The sequence below is a fragment of the Microcebus murinus genome, chromosome 11, assembly GCF_040939455.1.
Source record: "Microcebus murinus isolate Inina chromosome 11, M.murinus_Inina_mat1.0, whole genome shotgun sequence".
Taxonomy (NCBI): domain Eukaryota; kingdom Metazoa; phylum Chordata; class Mammalia; order Primates; family Cheirogaleidae; genus Microcebus; species Microcebus murinus.
The window spans coordinates 25,624,001-25,641,682 of record NC_134114.1 but is presented as its reverse complement, the minus strand read 5'-3'; the positions used below and the strand labels follow the sequence as shown (position 1 = coordinate 25,641,682).

At 42.5% G+C, this 17,682-nt stretch overlaps 1 protein-coding gene across 1 annotated transcript in view; it reads left to right on the top strand.

Annotated features, from left to right (window-relative positions):
- ADAMTS12 (ADAM metallopeptidase with thrombospondin type 1 motif 12) overlaps positions 1-17,682 on the top strand; it is a 305,201-nt gene that overhangs the window by 177,502 nt on the left and 110,017 nt on the right. The window contains exons 6-8 of the mRNA XM_020290052.2: positions 8,624-8,748; positions 12,352-12,501; positions 17,440-17,583. Coding sequence (XP_020145641.2) covers positions 8,624-8,748; positions 12,352-12,501; positions 17,440-17,583 — 419 coding nt within the window. The remainder of the gene's footprint in view (positions 1-8,623; positions 8,749-12,351; positions 12,502-17,439; positions 17,584-17,682) is intronic.

Sequence of the window (17,682 nt, the reverse complement as noted above, 5' to 3'; positions counted from 1 at the left end):
AGCAATGCAGTAAGTCTCATCATCTCTCCATGCCCATTTTCTTCATACATAAATGAGCAGAGAGTTGTGGTGCATCAGCCACAGGTCAAACCCTGTGCTGACCACAAGGGATGCAATTATGAAGACAAGTCCCATTTTTCTGGTTCTGAGGAGCTCAGAGTCTAGTGCCCCAAAACACAAAAACAGGAAATTTTAAATTGAGATTGTCGTGAGTATAAAATGACTCAAAGAGGGAAGGGTGGCTAAGCTGGGTTTTAGAGAATTAGAAAGAATTATCCAGTAAGGAAGGACTTCCAGGTAGGTAGAGCAACCTGCTTGGGCAGTGGCTTTAGTCTTACACCAGCGCTATGCATATCAGGGGGCAGTGGACACATCACTGACATTGGACCACAAAATGGGAGGCTGAGAGATCTTGTCGTGACAGAACGGAAACAGCGTGATTGCGCTTGGAGGCAGGAGAGAAAGTAGCCAATCAAAACCTGCCTGCCTCCACTCACACCTGGGCTGTCCCAAGGTTGCCTGTCTCTGTGCAGAACATCGTCATCCTTCTGGTTGTAGAAGCCAGAAATCTGGGAGGCACCCATGACACCTTCCTCTTCTCCCCTCATATCAAATCCATCATCAGATATTGACAGTTTTATCTGAACATCTCCATTTCTGTCACTTCAATGCAAGCCACAGTTACCTCTTTTCTGATTTTCTACTCAAAACCTATTGGATTCCTTCCAAACTTGTTTCCTCATTGCAATCAGGATGGCCCCAAAATGCTAATCTAATCATATCCACCCTCCTGCCACCCCTTCTCTACCCCCCACGCCAGGCTGAAAGCAGTCCACTCATTTTCTCATGCCCTCCCTCCTTTCCTTCCCCCATGCTCTCGGGATGCAGCAATAGTCTTCTATTCATCACGTTTTCTGAAGCCCTGTCACTAGTCTTGTTGTCAGCTGGGCTGTCTTCCTGCTTGTCTTCACTTAGGTAACATCGTAATCACCCAGATTGCAGCTCCAGTGTCACTTCCTTGGGGAAGACTTCCCTGGCCGCCACACCCAGGAAGACTCTGTTCACCATTCTCATAACTGTGCATTTCTCCATCCCAGCACATTCCACATGTGTAGTTCTACACCTGTTTGATTGGTGCAATTTCTTCCATTAGTATGGAAGACTTAAGAGCAGAGGTAGGGTCTGGTGTTGCTCACCATTTGGCTCTACTGGTACATGCTAGACCCTCAATAAATATTTGCTCAAATTACTAAGTCAGAGAAAGAGTGTGAATGAAGCTGGCAGTCAGTCAGTGACGGTGAGTGTCAACAGCAGGCAAGTTCTCATGGGCTTCGTAGTCACATAAAGGAGTTTGGAACTAATTGCGTGGGAGACTCTGCCTGTTTCCAAACCAGCGAGTGAAGTTAGAGAGATCCCTCCGGCTCGGCGGAAGACGTGGGCAGTGGGGGGCGCTGCTGCAGGGTTGCTGAGGTCGGTCCCTTTGATTAGTGACTGTCTAACACCTTCGTCTTTCTTACGCTGAGCACATCTGACAGCTAACACCATTTGGGGCTTTATTTTTCTGTGGCGGGTTCAAGAGACTCTGAGGTTAAGCCACATACACAAAAGGCAGCTTCATCACATAACAAGTACTATGGAGTTCTATCACATTTTGAGAATAAATTGGGGTATAGGATGTGAAACTGACATCGGAGCACCCTGGAGGCTTTCTCAAAGGCGAGGCGGTCACATTTCAGAGCACTGGAATCCGAGGCATGCAACACCATGATCTGGGAAGGTGTGGCAAACATATTAAGACACTGTGGGCCAAGGAGACAAAGTGGGTTCACACATGAGCCACCTGGCTCTCACTCCTGTCCTGCCTCCGTCTAGCCCTGAATTGAACTCTCATTTTTATTTATGACCCTAATCCTGTTCTTTTATTCTCTTCAAGCACTTGGACAAACATTTGACCTCTAGCCCTTTCCACTTTAGGCCAAGCCAGTGTGTCCCGTGGCCTCTCTGCTTCCTTCAGACGCTTCCTTCCAACTCTTGTGAGCAGCTTGACACGGCGGAGAGGATAAGATTTATAGTCAGTCCCACTTTGCTCTCTGTGTGACCTTCGGTAGGTTTCTCATCTGCACCTCCATTTCCTCATTTTGTAAAAGGGAGATACTGGTATCTACTTCACAGTGTTATTGCGAGAATCAACTGTGCCAATCCACACCATACTTAGCATAATAGTATCTGGTTTGCAGAAACCACTCAATAAGTGTTACTTTTTAGCATCAGTCTTATTATTCTTATCATTATAATCATCGTCATCATTTAGTTCCCACAAGACCTCCTAAGCTCGCTAATATTATGCATTCATTCGACAAGGGCTTCAAAGTCCTTGGAGGAAAATAAAAAGCCTAAAGGACAAAATTAAGATCATAAGAAGTTGAAGTTTTTTCTTTTCTTTTTTTTTTACCTTTTTGAGTCTTTATTTATTTATTTTTTATTTTATTTTAGTGTATTATGGGGGTATAAGTGTTAAGGTTACATATGTTGCCCATGCCTCCCTCCCCCCTCCAGTAAGAGCTTCAAGTGTGTCCATCCCCCAAACGTTGCACATCTCACTTGTTGTGGTTGTATACATCCATCCCCTCCTCCCCCCCCACCTTCCCGACACTCGATAAAAGTTACTCCTATATGTGAAGTTTTCTTTTAAGAATAAGAGAGAGACAAAACCGGGCTGAGAGTGAGTTGGAAGAAGCCGAATGGATTCCAGGTGACTACGGCAGGGGTGCGGCCTGATTTAGTGTTGGATTCACGTTTATGAAACTCAACAGAGTTACAAGTCTGTTGATTTTAGAAATTCATGCTGGTGGTTGGCCCCTTTGTCAAACCCCACTTTCCCAGCTGATGTGTGGGTCTATGTTGCTTTTTCAGGATAAATGTCAAAACTATTGGCAAAGAATTTTTATTTTATTTCTTTTAATAATTGTTTCTTTATTTAATTTAATGATTTTGTTTCTGTTTTTAGAAACATATTTCAAACCTAGGAAGTCAAAAAACTTTTAGACTCCTCTTTTAAAAAAAAAAATCAAGTATCTTTTCCTCTGGTGGTCACATGTGTTAGTCCTCAGGCACTTGGGGACTTTTCCGATTCAGCTTTGTGCTGCTTATCTCTGCTCTGCTCATTCTCTTTCTTTCAGAAGCCTAAACCTGGCTAGCAGAGCACATCAGAATGTGCTTCGAATCAAGAGCTGCTACCTGGAATTCCCAGAGAAATCAATATGAGATTTTTCTCATTATAGAGAGAGCTTCTAAAGAGAGAGAATGATTTATAGCAAAAGCGATGTTCTTGCAAAGTCATTTCCTCTATTCGGGGCTATTTCTGTGACCTGTTGCTAATATCTTCTAAGTCAGCTTCCTGTTTTATAAGGTCACAAATGCAAATGTGTAGGAAATGGGAAATGGGAAGTGAATTGGATTAGCTTGAGAAGATGAAGTGAAAAAAAATGATAAACAAAAACAGAAATCTATTTTTGTTTGCAAAGGAAATGGGGAAAAATACTGTGGATGGGGGTTTGTTTTGACACACTCAAATAATTACCAGGATGCCTTATGGAACATGCTTAGCACAGGTCCCCAATAGTCATTATGAGCTTGTGTAATCTCTCTGAAGTCCTTTTGCATTTTGTGTGTGCTTAGGGCTACATGGTCTTAATGCATAACCAATTACTCTTCTCGACGCTCCCGTGATCAAGTGCATTTGAGAAATTAAATGAGTGAGTGTTTCTTAGACTTAACTCTTTGTGAAACTTTGAGATTAAGAGGCTGAAGGAGTTGAAAAAAAATTATGATCAATTAAAGCCTCCTGGAAAATCCATGACATTTAATAGAAAAGTAATAAGGTATCTTGAAGACCCTGTTACTGAACTTATGTTAAATGCTACATACTGCGGAAGAAAGTTCTGCACAGGGGCCAAATATCAATCTGCAAATGATCATCAACTCATTTAACCAGGTGCTTGCTTTGTCTGCAAGAGATACCTACAAAAGAAAGAGGGAGGAAGCAAGAAGGATTTTGAGAGCAGACTTAGGGCCCTGGGTTATTCCAGAATACTCTTGTAGGAAAGTTGGGATGTAAGGCAAATTCCCTCTGTTGCGAATTTTTTAATTTTTCAGATCCTTTTCCTCTTCTTTACTCCTTCCCCAACAGACCTGCTGCTAGAAAAGCTCAAGAACCATGCAGACCTGGCCCATGTACTTGGTCTAAACTTGACATGGTTCTTGATCACCTATTCTTAATGAGGTGATTGATCACCTATTTTCCATTCTCTTCCTTACTTCTATCAGAAACTATGAAGAGTCTTTATCTCAGTCCATTTTCTGCTGCTATAACAGAATACCACAAACAAAGTTATTTATGTATTTATTTATTTATTAACTTTGAGGCAGAGTCTCACTCTGTTGCCCAGGCTAGAATGTTGTGGCATCAGCCTAGCTCACAGCAACCTCAAACTCCTGGGCTTAAGAGATCCTTCTGCCATAGCCTCTCGAATAGCTGGGACTACAGGTGCATACTCCTGGCTAATTTTTCTATTTTTAGTAGAGATGGGGTCTTGCTCTTTCTCAGGCTGGTCTGGAACTACTGATCACGAGCAATCCTCCCACCTCGGCCTCCCAGAGTGCTAGGGTTATAGGTGTGAGCCACCCACCCAGCCAAACAAGGTAATTTATAAAGAACAGAAGTTTATTTGGTTCATGGTTCTGGAGACTTGGAAGTCTAAGAGCATGACACTGGAATCTGGAAAGTGTCATCCTATGGTGGAAGACATCACCTGGCAAGCAAGCATGTGAGACAGAGAGAGAGAATGTAGGACTAAACTTATCCTTTTTATCTCTGCAGTAACTAACTCATTCCTTAGATAATGACATTAATCCATTCATGAGGGCTCTTAATCACCTCTTAAAGGTCCCACCTCCAAATATCTTTACATTAGCAATTAAATTTCAACATGAGTTTTGGAGGGGACGTTCAAACCATAGTTATCTGAGATTTTTACCCTGCTTGAAAGCTAATGAGTTAGTCTGCCACACTTTCATGAATACAATGCTGGCAGAAGACATGAGACTCCCGGGTCAGAGACAAAGGACTTAATGACTCACAACATAACATGTGGCATGAATTTCATGTTTGCATCTGTCCCTCTTGTCCCCTAAGTCACACAGTGGTGATGCAGGCAGCCCAGGTATATGCTGTGTACACAGTGGGACAGACCCAGGGTCTGTGGGAAATGCCCACATTGAATTTTGAAGAATGAATAGAGGTTGAATAGGTTAAAGGGGGTAAAAGAGAAAGACAATTTGAGACAGAGGGAACATCTTTGAGGAAGGGAAGTGTGTAGGAGTACATGTGTGTGTGGGTGCTAATACTGTGTTTCCCTGAAAATAAGACCTACCCATAAAATAAGCCCTAGCAGGATTTCTAAGCATTTGCACAATATAAGCCCCATCCCGAAAATAAGACCTAGTGATGGGCGTGGCTACACAGCGTATCTGCACAACCCATGCATTTCTTTACAGAGCGGTAAAGAAGACGAGCAGCCCTTCTCATCTGCCCCATGAGAGCTCTATTGCTCTACATGAGAGACTGGGGCCAATGGTTCTAAAGGAAATAGAGTAATAAGAAATTCAGGATGGAATTCTGGGTTTGGAGAGTTATGATGATGTTCCAGAAGAAGACGACTTAACTATATTTGAATAAATGTAGATTGCTGTACCGTACTTAAAAAAAAAAATAACACATCCCTTGAAAATAAGCCCTAGGATGTCTTCTTGAGGAAAAATAAATATAAGACTCTGTCTTATTTTGAGGGAAACATGAAAAAAGCAGTTTTAATGTTGCTGGAGCAAAACGGTGAGGTTGCAGATGAAGGGAGAGCTTTCCTGAGGATAGACGGAAGGGTCTTGGGCCATGGGTTTTCCATACTGGCTGTGCTAATTTATATTCCCAATAGTGTATGATGGCTCCTTTTTCTCCACCTTTTCTCCGACACTTTTTATCTTTCATTTTTTTTTTTTAACAGCCATTCTAACAGGTGTGAGGTGCTAATTTATCGGGGGTTTAATTTACATTTCCCTGAGGATTAGTGATGTTGAATGTTTTTTCATATACCTGTTGGCCATTTGTATGTCTTCTTTTGAGAAATGTCTATTCAGATCTTTTGTCTGTTTTTCAATTAGGTTATTTGTTTTCTTGCTACCAGCACAATTTATTGAAAAGGCTATTTTTCTTTCAGTAAATTTCTTGGTTTATCTTTGTCAGAAATCAGCTGGGCATGCTTAGGTGGGTCAATTTTGGGGGTTCTCTGTTCCATTGATATATGTGGTTATCCCTGCACCTATATAACACTGTCTTGGTTATTTTAGCTACATAATAAGCCTTAATATCACATAAGTGATTCACCCTACCTTATTTCTCTTTTTTACAGAATAGGTTTAGCTAATCTTAGGCCTTTACCTTTGCATATACATTTTAAAATGAGCTTGGGCATGTCTACAAAAAATCTTGCTGAGATTTTGATAGGAATGTCAATAAAGCTATGGATGAATAGCTTGGGAGAATAGATGGATGTCATTATTTTGAATCTTCAAACCCATGAACACAGCATGTCTGTTCATTTAATTAGGTCTTTGACTTCTTTCATCAGCATTTTATAATTTTCAGGATACAGATCTTTTACATGTTTTATTAATTTATACCTTAAGTATTTCATTTTGGGGGAAAACTTATAAATAGTAATGCTATTGGCATTTGTAAGTGGTAATGTTAAATTAATGAGTATTGTCCAAGAGAACCCCCAATACAAAACAGAGAAGTATAGGGTTAACAACAGACCTAAAAGATATCTGATCATAGTTGATGTTTTATTTGATAACCTGCCTTCCTGTTAGGAGCTAGAACCAAGGCACCATTCTAAGGAGACTGGTGACCAATGGCAACTTTGTGGGCAATAGTCTTTGATTCAATATCTGAGCTAAGTGACCTTAAGCTAGTTCTTCACTTCTCTGAGGCTTAATTTCCTCTAATTATAAAATAAAAATAATAATGCTTTCTCTACAAATAATGCTGAATAGATGCAATTAAACAAGATAGCGTATGTGAAAGTATCTGACACACAGTAAGTGATCAAGAAATATTTCCTTCCTTCCTTTTCTCTTTTACTTTCCTCCCTCCCTTTTCTTTCCTCCTCTTTTTTTCTTTTCTTCCCTTTTCTCTTCCCTTCATTCCTGATTCCTGCTACCTGACCAGTCCATCCTGGTGGATGGGGATGTTTGCCCTGGCCTGGGGAGGGTCACTAGTACAGTAGAGCTTATCTGGTTGCATTGGAGGCTGACCACCCCCCCACTTGGTCCACCTTCCAGATTTCCTCCTCTTCCCCCACCATACATCACGCTGGAGGAGGTAATAATCTGGGTTATTAAATAATTAAGTCTATTTTTTCTATTTGAATTCCTTGTGCTGAACAGTTCAGTGAATTTTCATGCATGAGGAGCCACCTTGCTGTGTTTTACTGAGAGGAAGGTGGTCTATGATAGTTAATCAGCATGGATGGGGAGACTGGGGAATATCTCTAACAGGCAACTGAAGCCCCTCAAGCCTTGTTTGATTTGGGTGTGGGCCTCAGCAAAATACAGCAAGCTCATGATTTAACGCGGAGACAGTCCTAAAGTTCTTAGGCCAAGCCCAGAGTAAGACCCGGATTAGAGTGGGCCAGCGGAGGCTGTCACCCTCTTGGTGGAATCCAGCCTATCCCAGAGGCAGCTCTATATGGAGGCCCCAAGAAATGAGACAAGGGGGGAGGGATTTCTTCTTTAGAAATTCAAAGTAACATAGAATCCCTCTAGAGCTGATTATCCCTTTTTTGGTCTCCCCCAATAACAAATGCTCATCCAGGTAAGTTGGAATAGCCCCATCCCTCCTATCCCCAGGGGTAATTATGGGCCAGAGGGATGACTCAGGGCTGAGCTGGACCTCAAAACTCTTGACACTACAGGCTGGGGCACTTGCTACAGCATCCTAGTTGTTGTCGAATGACCAGTTCTCCCAACTGGTCGGAAGCCTGGAGAGATTATGTCACCTTCTGTCTCTCACCCACAGGTGTCAAACCAAGCTGAAAACCCTGGGTAAGAAAACAGCCAGTGCAACCCTAGCATAGTGGGATGCCTCATGAGAAGAAGCAGCTTTTTATTGAAAATCTACTTCTTTTGCATTAGAAATAAAGATGCCTCTTTGGAATTATATTGGCTTAAGATGCAGAGAGCAACTAGAAATAGAACTTCAAACAGCTATTGGTCTTAGCTTCTGTATTTTTAATTTTTCTTCAAGGGCTGCTTGTTCCAGTGATAATTTCTGTTCTGGAGTTCTCCCCTTCAGGTTCTTTTAGTGGAAGTCATAAGACTGATAGTATTTACAGCAGAGGGTTAGATCAGAGTAGTAAGTTGTCCTCTGCCAAAAATGCCTGTCAAATGTCTGGTGCGACCTTTCTGAGCTCATCTCACTTGCACGTCTCTGAAGACTAATGCCCAGTGCATGGTCCCTGACCACGGTGAGCTCATCTGTGCCAATCTCTTCCTCTTCTTTCTCCAGCAAGGACTGAAAATAGTTCACCATGCAGAGAAGACACTGTCTAGCTTCTGCAAGTGGCAGAAGAGCATCAATCCCAAGAGCGACCTCAACCCTGTCCATCACGATGTGGCCGTCCTTCTCACCAGGTACCCCAGAGACTACATGAAACCCAGGGGCAGCAAGGTGGGGAGGGATGGCGGGCGAAATGCTTGCCAGGTGCTCACACTCACGAGATTCTCACTACTGTTTGCTGTTCTTGGTCATTTGTAAAGGCAGCATCTGTGATTTAGCCAATTCCTGACTTCCATACCAGTAGAGGGGGCAGGTTAGCAAACTTGCTAATATGACAAAGCTCTCTCTATTAACAAACTGCTTCTGTTGGCAAAATGCAAGCCTCTTTCCTATCCCAGGGATGCTTTTATCTCTAAAACTGGCTTCTTTGTGTGGCTTTGTATGCACTCAGGAAACTCCTTTGCAGACGGTTATTAAAGACGCCTGTTACTCTTAACCAGTGGGATTTCCAATCCTTTATTTTTATTTTATTTTTCTCCAATTTAGAAACAAAAAATATATCTGCAGAAATCAGTCCTCTTTTTAACCCTGATGTTGAGGACAGGATAAGGGAACAAGTCTCTCTGACTAGGCAGGCTGGTTTGGTTACATCCCCCATGGTTTTACCCCCATGGAGAAGTGTGTTTGCTCAGATCACAGACAGGCCCTATCTTGCTAGTAAGAACCATCAAATCTTCCAGAACTCACAGCTGTAGAAAACCAGTGAACTTTCCTGATCAACCCACACTCTTCAAAGCCTATGTTTGACATCGAGTCAATAAAAATTTATTGAGCACCTAGTATATGCCAGGTATTATTTTAATCTAGGCAAAAGAAGGGCTTATTAGAATGGCAGAGAGTAAGTTCTTACTGAGCACCCTGTATAGATTCACCCAGAAGCCCAGGGATGTCTAGTAGAGACACTCCATGGCCCAGCCCTTCAACCACGAGGAACCTCATTCACTGAAAGGCCCTCGGTGTGTGTGTGTGTCCCTGTGGAGAATAGACTTCTCCTGAACATTTTGGGCCTGTCCTCTGTCCCTTCGAGAGGATCATCCCAGCACATAAGGATACCTACAGGGGTGAGAATCAGCCCCCACACTATCCAAATGTTGCCTTGCTCTGACCTAAATTTCCAACCCCAGAATCACTCTTTTCAGTGAAAGTATTAAAACTTGATTAAATGCAAATGTGTTTCAAGGGAAGTTTTTGACGTCAACTATAGCAGGATGTTCATTAGGATCTGTGACACCTTGGGTTGATCAGTAGCTCCCCTGGGGAGTAGGTTGGTGTAGGCATGAAATGTAAGCGCGGGGCCCTGGGAGGATAGGGATAGCCAACAGCTTGGGGACTGAAGACCTGGGCAAGAGGCCAGGTGCAGGCTTTGGTCCCAGCAAGAACTTCTGCAGGGAAGCTGTGTCTCGGGAAGTCTTTCTGCCCCCGAGAGCAGAAGCAGATGCCCCTCTTATTCTCCTCTGAAGAAGTGAGTGAGTTAATGATAGCTGCATGTGTGAAATGTTTGATAGGCCAGGCTCTGTGCTGTGTCCACTGGAACAGTCATTGCTCCATTTATTCCCCGCAGCCACACTGGTAGTTGACAACTATTCATGACTCATATTTTACATATAGGGAGACTGAGGCCTGGGAATATCTTTTGCCCCAAATCTCATTTTCATTAATGGGTACAGCTGGGACTTAAGTCCAGGTAGTCTGACTCCAACAGTCATCCTCTTAATTATTACCCAGTATGGATGTGAAGGACCTGCCCTCCTTTTTTCTTATTATGATCACTTTTCTTCCTTAGGACAGGGGTCTGGTTGCACAGAAATGTGATGAACCTTACCAGCTCCTGGATTGCAGAGAGCTTTTTGAGTTCTAAAGCAGGATTTCTCCCCCTCAGCACTGTTGGCATTTGAGATGTTCCTTTGTTGTGAGGGCCATCCTGTCCTGTGCACAGTAGGATATTTAGCAGCATGTCTGGCCTCTCCCTGTAAGATGCCGATAGCACCCTCCTCCAAGTCCTGACAACCCAAACTATCTCTAGACATTGCGAAATGTCCCCTAGGAGGGGGATAGAGAGCAAAATCACCTGCCCCCATTGAAAACCACTGCTCCGAAAAAAGAGGTAGGATCAGGGAGGGAGGGAGGTGTGAGATAGAGCTTTGCCTCTGAGGGACTGTCCTGAGACCCACACTAACACAGGTATTTATAGAGCTGCATTGAGTAGAAAGTGAATTTGGCTTGAAACACAGCCGGTGTGTGTTCCACATGTGTAGCTAGCAGCTGTGTGCCAAGACACACGCAGCCGTGTGTGAGTCTTCTGCAATGACCCCAGTGCATGGTGGAGGTGCAGCTAATCTCCTTCTGGAAGCTCCAGCTTCTTGCCTGCAAGAACCACATTCATACAATTCTTTTGTTACCCTTTTTCCCCCCTCTTTAGTGCTGGACATTTAGTAGGCACTATATGAATAATTATTTAATGGACCAGACTCCTGCCATGTTAAAATGAGAAAGTCAGTGGACTAGCAATGAGCACCCTTCATCCTTTCTCCGCAGCTCCATGCAGACCTGGACTTTTTGAATGAAACTGTAACAAATTCATCCTGCATCAGGGGTGGAAAAGCATTTGATGGGTTCCCCTACAGACTCAGAAATTATTTAAATTGAACTGTATTTATGATTGAACTGTATGATCTAGCTCTCTGAGCCTGAAGCACCCAGCAGCTGCTGCCATCAGTGAAAGTGGGGGCTCACATCTGTGGTACACGAGCTGAGACGGCAGCTACTCCCTCCTATCTCACTGTCCCAGCCATTGCCACCTGGAGAATCGAAAATGCACACAAGTTCTCAAAGCCTGGACCTTTTCCATGGCCCAATGAACGCAAAAAACAGGAGACCATTTGTTGCTAGAAATGGTGCCCACACAAACCCCATGAGATGCAGGTTTGCAATTGACTAAAGCTCGGAACCTCATGGGCATTTATGTGGGAGCATGCTTTTGTATTTGAAAGCTGTAACTAGCATTTTCTGAGATCCTCAGGATATTTTCTTTCTTTTTCCCAGGTCAGGCAACACTGAATTCCTGGTGAAAAGAGGAAGCATCTCACGTGTGTGTGTGTGTGTGTGTGTGTGTGTGTGTGTGTGTGTGTGTGTGTGTGTTTGCATGTGCATCGTCTCACATGCTATGTTGTTAGTGTCATGGGGCTGGATAGATAATTGACTTGATCTCTGGATGGGGTGATGGGACCAACTGCCTTTTTTATGAATGAGAAAAAGTTCTCAGATGTGTTTTGAAGACCGACCTCAGAAAAACCAAAAAGGAGTTTCATATTTAAAAATCCCCAGTCACTGCTGATTGTCCCTGCCCTATTTAAAAGTTCAAAATTAACTTTAATTTTCAATAAAATCTTCTGATGTTGGCCAAATCATATGATTTGGCCTCCTGAAATCCAGAGCAAACACAGTTCAAAATAAGACATTTTCCACATTTTCCCACATTTTGTGTCAGTTAAATTCAGTTGTCAGACGATAAAATCAGAATCATAATGGCGAACTCCATATTGCTCCCTACATTCCTAAAACATTTTAAGTGTGTTTACAGACCATATTGAAGGTGAATTTATATACCCAGATTTTTTCCCAGGAGGTTGATCAGATGTTCCTTTGGGCACGTGAGCATCTCCATTCTCTGCTTTCAGAAAAGACATCTGTGCTGGTGTCAACCGACCCTGCGAGACCCTGGGTCTGTCCCACCTGTCGGGAATGTGCCAGCCTCACCGGAGCTGTAACATCAACGAGGACTCGGGACTCCCTCTGGCTTTCACAATTGCCCACGAGCTTGGACACAGGTAAAGGGCCGAGGAACAGGGATCTGCTCGCCGTGTTCATTGTCAGCATCAGCAGAGGGAATGGAAGGCACCTTAAACTCGGGGTCAGGAGATTCAGGTTGCACTGTGGCTTAAGACGCACCCACTTCTTCATCTCTAGAGTGAGGATCATAACCCCCAGCCTCTGCCCTGCCCTGACCACTTGCACCCACACACAGCACAGGACTGCGGAGACCACACCAATTCTCTGGATTAGAATGGGGGGAGCAGAGGCAAGGAGAAAGGTATTAACCAGTTGTTTAATCCTATAATGGCCCCTAGTTAGTTCTTATGAAAGGATACTGTTAATATTACGAAAAAGTCACAGAACCTAATGTTTTTGTGCCTTGATTCCATTGTGCTTTTTATCATGTCATTGAATCCTTTCAACAACCTTTTGAAATTGATACGATTGTTAGCCCCCTTTTACCTGTAGGTATTAAAGGAGAACATTGAATAAATAAGAAACTGAAAACTGCTGTAAACTTGGAAAGAACACATAAAGCAAACACCAGTCAACAGGATGTCCGAGTTGTTGCAAAAATGTATGAATTTGATTAGGTGAATTCCTTGGTGGCAGGTTTCAGAATGTTTAGGTGAAGTAGGATATAATGAGGATTCTCAACGCACTAGGGATCAGAAGTTCCCATGCAGAAAAGAGCTTAGCCTGTTTGTAACTTCATTTGTCAGTATATTTGCTAACCACAAACAAGAGAGCATCATACTAATTGGAAACTCAGAGTGGGGAGTCACATAAGCCACTGTACTACACCTGCTGCCTGGCATTTACCCACCGGCCTGGATCTCCTCCCCGAAAAGAAGGACAAAAGCAGGGCACACTCTGACTGCACAACCAGAACAGAGGCAGGACTGAGAAGAACCCTGGAGACTGGATTATTCCAAGCCTGGCCTCTCCAGCCTGGGCTTGTTAACTATTTTTCTCCTAAAACATTTGAACTTTCCAAAATGATTTTACCTGCATTACATTGCCTTGAGAATTAGAGAAAATGAGTGCTTCCTATGGCTTTTCTATAGACCAATATTATGGCCTTAGATAATTCCCTTTACCTGTCCACACCTGTCTTCTCATCTGTAAAATGGGTTAAGTTGAGCTAGGCAATTTCTTAGGTACTGTGACTTATCGGATCCTCTCAAAAAAGCCCTGCAGATAAATGTGATATATTATAGTATCTTTAGTTTTCAAACATTCAGAGACAGAGCAGTTAAATGACTAGCTTATAATCAAATAATGATTGGAGATGTAGGGGAGCTAGGACAGAAGGGGGAAGAATATAGCTCTTGGCATGTTGATAATATAATGTGACAAAATGAAAGTTAAGCATATAAACATCCCCAATCTTCAAATGCAGAAGGACATGGCCCCCATAGCCTCCAGTCAAGTCACTGGTGTCAATAGCAATGGCTTGGCACAAGCAGCGCCAAAGGACTGCCACTGGGTTAAACTGAGAGGTGATTGCTCAGGACCTCCCAGCAATGGTGGACTCAAGCTAAAGAAAAGTTTAACAGACGTAGGCTTGGTAAAAGACATTCTCAAATTCACACTACTTGTGTGAAAAAAGCCAATCCCCAAAAGGTACATCCTGTAAGATGTCACTTATATATAACATTATTAAAACAAGATTACAGAAATGGAGAACATTTTAGTGGCTACCAGGATTTAAGGAGAGAACAAGTGAGGGAAGAAAGTGCATGTACCTATGAAGTGCAATATGAAGGATCCTTGTGGTGATGAAAATGTTCTGTCTTGATTGTATCCATGTCAGTATCCTAGTTTGTGATATTGCACCATAGTTTCGCAGATGTTACCATTGGGGGAGTGGGGGTAAAACATACAGTTATTTCTGTGTATTGTTTCTCACAACTGCATCTTAATTTACAATTATCTCAAAATTAAAGTTTAAATTTTAGAAAGGGCATTGGGCCATGTAGAGATGACCTAAATAAAACAATATCTTTTAAAGACAAAAAGAGTTTAGAGTTACTGGTAAGAAAATATTGAGGAAAAAAATCCCAACATAAACTTGATTTTCAGTGATTAAAAAAATACTTTAGTAAGACACAAAACCAAAGGGTAGAAGAATTTAGGACCTTCCCAAGAAGCTTTTGCTCATAACGAAAGATGCTTCTGAGGTATTTAACTCTTTTATTTAGTTGCATAGCTCTAATTAGCTGTGGACCACACTGATAAACATTAGCCAGTTGAATGAAATGGCCTGGAACAGCCCAGAAAGAGGAAAATATGATAAATCAATATCCTAAGAAGACACTCATTACAGTTTAATAACAAAGGAACCCTCTTATTTCTTGGAAACTTGTTTGTTTTTATAACTAATTGTGTATTATGCAAGACAGAAAGTAAACTAAATTGTACTATACCCTAAGTGAATAATCTTACTTTTATTTTGAGAGAAAACTTAAAAATCCATTTGTGAGGGCCCCAGATTATATCAGCCACCTATACCTAAGGTCTCATAACACCTTTATTAGGTCCCTAGGTGAGTTACCAAAAATGAGGATAGAATTCCAGGAGAAAATTTTAAAACCTGTCTGAGACCTAAAATCCTTTCATTTTAAGTATGAAAGTATGATGTATATGAACATGTAAAAGGCAATGTCCACCCAACATCTTCCCCTTTCTGGATTGTAGAATATTTCATTTATAGAGCTTTGCTCATTATATGTAGAAAATTAGTATTTCCTAAATGAGTTAGAAAAGATCACATTCATACTTTCATGATTCTCATTCTCTCCTGCTTGCTGCACCATAAAATGAATCATAAGAAGCACTGAATGGGTATATTCCACCAAGTGATACATTGAAACCCAGGCAATTGCTTAACTTGCTACTTCATGTCTATAATTTGGCAAACCTACTTTAGAGGAATTGAAACAATGAAGATGAAGTTAAGTTGGCTAATCCACAACTCAGTAAATTGTTTCAGACCACACAGGGCTCTCTAGTCCAAATGCTGTTCAGGTTCCATCTCACATGCTAGAAAGTACATTAGTGGGTTATGAACACCTCAGAGAAACAAGCCTCCTATCCTTCATTCCCTACTATTATTGACCCACTGCTCCCAAGTGACAGGACTTCGTCACCCATTTGGAGATCGTTGATACAGACCAGAGGGACATTTCTTTAGTAGTGCTGCTTTATTCTTGCAAGATGGGAGTGCAGAGGGTTGATCAAGCTGGAGGGGAAAATGCTTTAATGAATTAAAAACTTTAGATGGAATGAAATGAGCTTTTGGGGAACTGATATATTTTAAGTGTCGCTTTGAAACCACCCAGTGTATGGGACCCAGTCATATGACTTGGTGTATTAGAATATTCACAGCTAAGACCATTATTCATGCAGACTTGTAGAACCTTGCTTGCAGTTTAAGATTTTTACTAACTTGAACAGTTGAACTTGTGGAATACTTCATGAGCTGAATAGGACTGGATTTGCAACAGCCCAGGGAAAACCTGCTCAGAAGTAAGCTTTCATTGACTCACATTCTTTGTGGGTGGGTGGTAAGAACTTTGTACATTCATTCTTTGACTCCTTGGTGAGAGTTCTATTCATGTGGAATGTAATTAGAGTTTGTAAGTAAATCAATAATATCATAGTGCAAAAAAATAAAAGAAAAATCTCTAAATTCTCCAAAGACTGTTCTCTGCAAGAGTTGCTAATGCTAATCAGAAGATTTCATTAAAGTTGGATGTGAGCTTCCCAGTCGGAAGTGTTGAATTTCACTTTGAAGAGTCCAAGGCCATACAGATTTGGAAATTTGAGCCAACATCTCTAGGTTTAAGACTCCAGCAGAGAGAGTTCTCGAATCTCAGAGTGCGTCCTGGGGCGATCCGAGAATGCAGCTTACAAACAGACACTTCTGAGTCGGCTTCTTTCCCGGACACCCCCTTGCCGTGGTGGATGGTTAAGCTTGTTAGGGCCACTCAAGGCTGCTTCCCCTGGTCAGTGCTGGCAGTGGGAGGTCAGGGGACAGACTGAAGACACCTGGATGAGAACACCGAATTAGAGCACAAAGATCTGCATCTAAGACCTAGTTTTGCCACTAATGAGCTGTGTGACTTTTCACAAATCTCAAAGTCTAAACAACTTTCTCATCTGGGAAAGGAACATAAGCTAGACCCCATGATTAAAAAAAAAAAAAAAGGAACATTTTAAAATTTTCTCTAACTTACAAAGCCCTTATTTTGTGCCAGGCACCTTGCCAAGAAGTTTTCAAACTTTATTCCATTCAGACCTCACCTTAGCACTAGGAGGACCGCCCCATGTTTCAGGAGAGGAAAATGAGGCAAGTTTCAGTAACTTACAGGTCATTAAGTGACCAAGCTCCAGATCATCTGTCTTCAAAAACCCTGCCCTTAACCACTGAACTAGGAGGTCTCCCTAACGTGTCAGCTGTCAGAGGACTCTTGTAGCAATAGGAGAAAGAAATCCATCCTGCAAAGCTTGTGGCCTTTGACAAAGTTTCCCAGAGGCTGGCTTCCCTTTCATGCTTTCTCTTAAATTATGATGAAAAGGGAAAAGGGAGGTTTTGTTCTTCTTCTGTGCTGCGTGCTGTGGTCGCTGCAGCAGGAGAAAGCAGAGAGCTGGGGCAGGATCTGCCCTCTTGGCTCCTGACTCAGAAAGCCAGACTGAGAGCTCTTAGCTCTTTTGCCAGACAGAAGATTCTGAATTAGCCACGTGGCCCCCACAGCTGCATATCTGAGGCAAAGGCATGCCTACCATGTTCCCTGTGCCTCTCCAACTTCAAAGTTTCCCTTTGTCACCAGTTGCCTCTGTCGAAAAGTGGCTCTCTGTGGGTTATCATTGCTTTGGAGAAACTATGATTTTTCTTCCTGTTTGTTGCCTGCCTGTTGCTACTGTTGTGCTCTGTGCCTCCTTGCCAGCTTTGGCATCCAGCATGATGGGAAAGAAAACGACTGTGAGCCCGTGGGCAGGCACCCGTACATCATGTCCCACCAGCTCCAATACGACCCCACTCCAATGACGTGGTCCAAGTGCAGCAAGGAGTATATCACCCGCTTCTTGGAGTAAGTGACAGTGTGCTTCATGATGGCCTCGCTTGAGTCTCTTTAAACTAGAAGCTGCATGGAGTTCTACACAGAGGAGCCAGGGCCTGGAAAAGGCTC